We start from the raw sequence: 5,715 nt of genomic DNA, 5'->3' as shown, positions 1-5,715 counted from the left end.
AAGAAATAATAGTTTGGGTGGTAAGTCACGAGCGAGGTATGGTGGGCCGGGGAGGCTGTCTTGATCTTGGGCCTCAACGCTACACACGCTCGGCCTCGTTAAGGGAGGCTGTGTTATCATGGGTGGGCCTCTCGAAGCACGCGGGTCGCGGGAGCAAGGTGGGGTTCGATCGTTCGGATCTGTTGCTTAACATCCGAATGATAGGACGTTAGTCACGTCCTTAAGTAAAAGATCAAGGGGTTTTCTAAAATAAGAAAAATGAATCATTTTTTCTCACTTAACATTACCATAGTACCGCAGGTTGATTTCAAAGAAGTTCAGAGGGTTTTCTGCAAAAGTTGTGACAGATGGGCGGAAGCACTCCTCCCTTTATTATTAAGATCGAGAGATATAGTTAAGAATAATAACTAATGATTAACATTAATATAAATGTAACATTGATATTATTAGTAGGTATATATTTATGAACATTTTTTCAAATTCATGGGCATTTTGCAATTTCATGACCATCTTTTAAATCCACATACATTTCTCAGTTCATTAACATTTTTAAGTTCTCACGCATTTTCCAAATTCATGAACACTTTTTATATCATGATTTCATTTCAGTTGATGAAATTCGTGATATTGTTTTTCAAATTCTTAGCTATTTTTCGAATTATATATTTCTTCAAAACATTCATGAACATTTTTTTATGTGCGTGGATATTTTTAAAATTCGTCAACATATTTTCAGATTTATTAACATTTTTCAAAAAATTACGAACATTTTTTACCCAAAGTACAAGAATTTGATTGAAAAGGAAGAAAAAAAACTTTTACATGCCCATGTACAATCTGCCTTTTTTTACACTGCTTTTTTGAAGGACCATGCACATATCTAGGTCTCTATTGAAGAAAATCTGAGAGAATAAATAACAGAAGCCGTGTGGAAGAAAGAAATAAACAAAGAAGAAAAAGGACTAGGCGTAATAAATCTTCCTTCTTCATTTGTTAGTTATTGCATGGTAAAAAAAAAGACCTCCCATCACCAAAGTGACGACCTTCCCCGCGCGCGCCCTGTTAGGTCGGACAATGGGCGGAGTGGACGCTCCTAGCTTTTTTTTGTTTTTACTTTTTATTTTATTTTCTGTTCTTGTTTTATTCTGTATTAAAATAATTCGGGATAGGTTCTTAAATTTAAGAAAATTGTGAATTATGAAAAATAGTTCTTGAATTAAAAATGTTCTAAATTTAAGAAAATTGTGAATTATGAAAAATAGTTCTTGAATTAAAAAATATTCGCAATTTCAAAGGAATGAACATTTTTTGAATTTTAATAATTTTTCTATTTTGATTAACAATTTTTATGAGCATTTTTTAATAACGATCAACATTTTTTTGTATTTTATAAACAAATTTTTTCCATAAAAAATGGCACTTGATGAACAAAATTTGTATTCAAGAACCTTTTTATGAAAAATGGATGAATTTTCTTTAGTTCAATGAACAAATGTTGAATTCAATGAACATTTTTTGAAAACTATGAACAAATTTCGAAATTGATGAACATTTTTTAATCCATTGAACAAAAAATTGAATTAGGTGAACATTTTTTATATTTATGAACATGTTCTGAATTCGATGAACAAAAAAATGTTCGGAACTTGAAAAAAGAAAATTAAAAAAATGGAAAAAGTAAAGAAGGAGAAAAGAGAAAAGAAAAGGGAAAAGAAAAAAGGAAAAATAAAAAAAGAAAGGAAAATTAAAAAATTAAAAAGAAAGAAAAAATGAAAGGAAAAACAACAAGCAAATGGGCTGTCCCATATGAACGCCCAGTGCGTTAGGGGGGGGGGGGGGGGGGTGCACGCCGTGAACGACCTGCACGCCCAATAGGAAACCCGGTTTACGAATTGATCCCATGGAGGGATGAGACAGATTAAGAGCCGACAATCCAATATTTTAGCCCAGGAGGTTTCAAATTCGAAAAGCGTGGGACGTTGAATCGCTTTGTCAACGGTGAAATTAACACAGGTATGTGGTCAGAGATATATCATGTGAGAGATGAGACAGACGAGTTTGGGAACAGTAGATCGAGCTCCCTTTTCCTTTTTTGTTGATCCCATGAGAGATTTATAAAAGCTCGATCAATATGTTCTATCATGGGAAAAACACATTAGGATAACCTAACGTCTCCATCGCATTGCCACAACACAAAAGGCTAGCTAATCATTATCATTGGAAGCCTCAGCCGAGTGAAATATAACAGAAATTACACCACTGAAATGAAAGAGAGAGAAAGGCTGGTCTTATGCGCTATAGCTGCAGCCATGCTTATCAGTTCTGGTTCTCGTTCTTGTGCACATTAAATTTCGAAATACTAGTTTTTAATTTTCTAGTGGTCAACGAAATTGAACAACAAGGACGATATAAACAAGAAGAAAAACATACTTATTTTACAACTGTAATCCGTAGGCCATAATATAAGACTCGAGTCAAGAAGAAAAACATACTTATTTTACAACTGTAATCCATAGGCCATAACATATGAGTTGAGTCATGCGTCGTCGGTGCTATCTATATCAGGAGGTGTCATAAAAGAATTGAATGGCCGCACTAGCATATCTCTCTTGCGAAAGAATTCTTTTTCATGATCTTGTTTTCCACAGAAAAAATCTGCACTGCTTGGGTGCAAGATATTGGATTCATCTGGACAAAATGCACACGAGGCTCTAAAGCGGCACAACGGCTTTTCTGTTGACATTGCAGAGAAAGATAAAGACAGAATTAGCTGCAAGTTACATTAATGATATGGATATACTCAAGTGGCGAGCAAACACAGTATGGCGGAATGTAAAGATAAATTTAGGTAGTACCTAGGATAGTGCATGTTTCAACAGCTATTTGGCGGCAGCGTCTATTAAAATATAGCTCGGCAAAGAAGTGTTGCGTCTCGGCGGTGGCGTCCACTGGGCGAGCCGAAAAGCCGACGTGATACCAGAAAGTTCCCTTAAAACCGACGCAGACGGCGTTCATCTCCGTGGTGGGAGGATACTCAGGATACTCGAACTCGGCACCCTGCATCTCAGCGATCGATCTCAAACTCTCAATCATAAGTATTAAGTACTCGCCTAGATGTATGAGAGGGAGAGACGGATAGAGTATCATACCGGGTTGTTGGAGTTGTAATGTTCAAGGGCGACGTCGACAAGCTGAGAAATTCGAAAGGCGACGATATCTCTGTCTCCAAATAAACAAGGGTACACCAAATAAATAAACATAATAAGTACTCCTATAAGAATAGAAATACATGCAAGCAATTGAGGAAATTTACAGAAATAATATATCCAGTAGCTACGAATTACATACTCTTTTGACATACGGCTGCCTGGGGGAGGGTTGGCGTAATCAAAGGCAGCGGCGCCGCCGTCGCCGCCGGCAGTGGAAGAGAATAAGGAACCCATCGATGGATCAATGTCCCGGTGCCTCTTGGCGGCTGGCCAAAGTAAATAGAAGGATTTCCCCGTATATGTCAGTATATGGTTAAGCCGATCGGGATCGGAGACTAGGAGTCCCTTTGCGTTACGGAAGATAAATAGCCTACGTTTGTTTATGCTCCACAAACAGCGTGTAGGCAGGCCGGCTGGTTGGATCTGGGCCGCAGGAGGGCTGTGTGTCCACTGTCCAGCGGGGGTTACGCCCCAATAGCCTACGTATTCTGTGTGTGCATCTTGTCTTTGTTTCTCAAATCTCTGGTGATTACAACCCGTAGACTGCCGCTGCTTGCTTGTAAAGGCGCAGGTACGAGTTACAAAACCGACTCGTGCTAGACCAAGCAAGCTAGCACAAGGAAACTCCAAACCGACTTAAGCTAAGCTTTCCTATTGTACTTGCACACGTAGCCTACTAAGCACAAAGACATTTTCCTAACCCTAATGATAAATGCCACGTGTGGGATGTGTGGCACTCCAGCCCTGGCGTTTTTCAATGACAAGGCGCCCAAGGATGGTAAATTCTAGTGACACGCTGCAAGTTTCTTTCAAAAACAAACAAAAGCACAAAAGTTGTCATGCTTGCCAACTAAAGTTGTCATCCTCGCGTAATGAAACTTGCCACTAAAAAGTTAGAAGTTACTATGTGCCCATACATGAGTGTGGCATTTATCAAGATTCTTTTCTAAACTAATCAACCGGCAATGCTGACCACAACAGTACTAATCCAATCCTAACGGAACACAAGAACGCACGGCTACATTTGCATAATAAACTAGCACACCCCAAGCTAAACTCAAAATGATTGGATTAATCTAACAATCATCCCCTAATCCAAGAGCACTTTTACAGTATCCAGAAATTAATATAGCCCGTCCATTTTTCCCATTCCGCTGTTTCATAAGATTTGGTACTCCATCACTAATCTCACGGAGTACTGATTTAAACACACACGGAGTACCAACACGTTAGGGGCAAAAAGGTAATCCATCAGCTTTGTTAATATTTTTTGTGAGGTGTAATTAATATTTTTCCTTGTCTGTAATCATTTTGACCGACATAACCCAACTTTCCATTCATCTCGCGATGAACCACATTCCACGGTTGTTGGTGAGAGCGGCAGTGGCGGCGGAGTACACAGGGAGCTGAGAGCCGTAGTCGTGGCCAGGACGATGAAGATGTTGGGAAACATAGTAGAAAACAAAAAAGTATCGCCCTATGATCACCTAGTAACACTATGAAGATGCAATAAAGGGTTTCGATCAGATCGTTACCAGCTCCGAGTTGCAGTGGAAAAGATGCGTCGGTGTATATCGTACTTGGAGTCCCTCGAACCATAGATGCCCGATCGATCCTGCGAATCGCCCACGAACAGTCACTCGAACAGAAGACCAAAAGCACGACCTCTCCATAAATTGCAAGTGTACGGTCTTCATGATCCGACAGCGCTTCACCGTCGAGAGCTAATCACCGCCAGAGAATTAGAAGGAAGATATTAGAACCACACTAGATTTCTAATTATGAGGATTAGAGAATCTAGGTCTAGCTCTAATTAGATCAAATAGGACCAACTAGAAATAGAACTAGAAAACTAGAGGAGGCTCCAAAACTTGTGTATTCAAAAGTGTCTAAAACCTCTAGTATATATAGGTCGGAGGAGAGGGGAGGGAGCGTCATAAGGTGGGAAGGAACTACCCCGTTGCGTTGGCCAAGAGGAGGGGGATTCCCCCTCCAATTCGGCCTCCTCTCCCCTCTCCATGGGGAGAAGGGGGCGCCACCCCTTTTGGGCCCAAGCGGCCCAAGTAGCCTTCCATCACTTGGCCTTTTAAGACCCGTTGATATTAAATTAATATAAAAGCTTCTTAATTATTATTAAAGACTTTTATTACTAATGTAACATCACAGAAACATTTCCCACAGCTATATTATTTATCGAGAATACCCGGTATTGCCCGATAAACTCGGAAACCCTTCTAGTGACCCCTAAACGCTTCCGGTTTATCTCGAAACTATTTCGAATATTAGTGAAACTATTTCACTAATATGTTCTCATTATTCTCGTCCTACTAACACTCAGCACATCGTCATTACCTTAAACTTGTGACCTAATAGGTTCGGTAAAACATAGATATGAATAAAACCCCTTTCGTTCAATGACCTATAATTAAACCATGGACGTCCATATCAATCCCTATGAGTACACGAATGACATTTGAGTGAACCTTCGGTTATCATGAGCTATTTC

At 39.5% G+C, this 5,715-nt stretch overlaps 1 protein-coding gene across 1 annotated transcript; it reads right to left on the bottom strand.

Moving 5' to 3' along the window:
* Window positions 1-2,468: 2,468 nt before the first annotated feature.
* LOC123130161 (uncharacterized) lies at window positions 2,469-3,549 on the bottom strand. The gene is made up of 4 exons (XM_044550108.1): window positions 3,349-3,549; window positions 3,150-3,219; window positions 2,856-3,057; window positions 2,469-2,733 (listed from the first exon to the last, which is right to left on the bottom strand). The coding sequence occupies exons 1-4, from the start codon at window positions 3,441-3,443 to the stop codon at window positions 2,537-2,539; spliced, it is 564 nt and encodes a 187-aa protein (XP_044406043.1). The 5' UTR covers window positions 3,444-3,549; the 3' UTR covers window positions 2,469-2,536.
* Window positions 3,550-5,715: the final 2,166 nt, after the last annotated feature.

Source organism: Triticum aestivum, chromosome 6A (assembly GCF_018294505.1).
Source record: "Triticum aestivum cultivar Chinese Spring chromosome 6A, IWGSC CS RefSeq v2.1, whole genome shotgun sequence".
NCBI lineage: Eukaryota > Viridiplantae > Streptophyta > Magnoliopsida > Poales > Poaceae > Triticum > Triticum aestivum.
The sequence above is the reverse complement of the archived record's forward strand: the minus strand, read 5'-3'. Positions and strand labels throughout refer to the sequence as shown.

What these genes read in the sequence shown, in the direction of transcription:
- LOC123130161 (XM_044550108.1), bottom strand. Translation starts at nt 3,443, where the DNA reads ATGGGTTCCTTATTCTCTTCCACTGCCGGCGGCGACGGCGGCGCCGCT. An exon ending in GGCAGCCGTATGTCAAAAGA is followed by an intron (nt 3,220 to 3,348) that starts GTATGTAATTCG and finishes ATTTGGAGACAG; the next exon opens with AGATATCGTCGCCTTTCGAA. An exon ending in TGAAACATGCACTATCCTAG is followed by an intron (nt 2,734 to 2,855) that starts GTACTACCTAAA and finishes CAATGTCAACAG; the next exon opens with AAAAGCCGTTGTGCCGCTTT.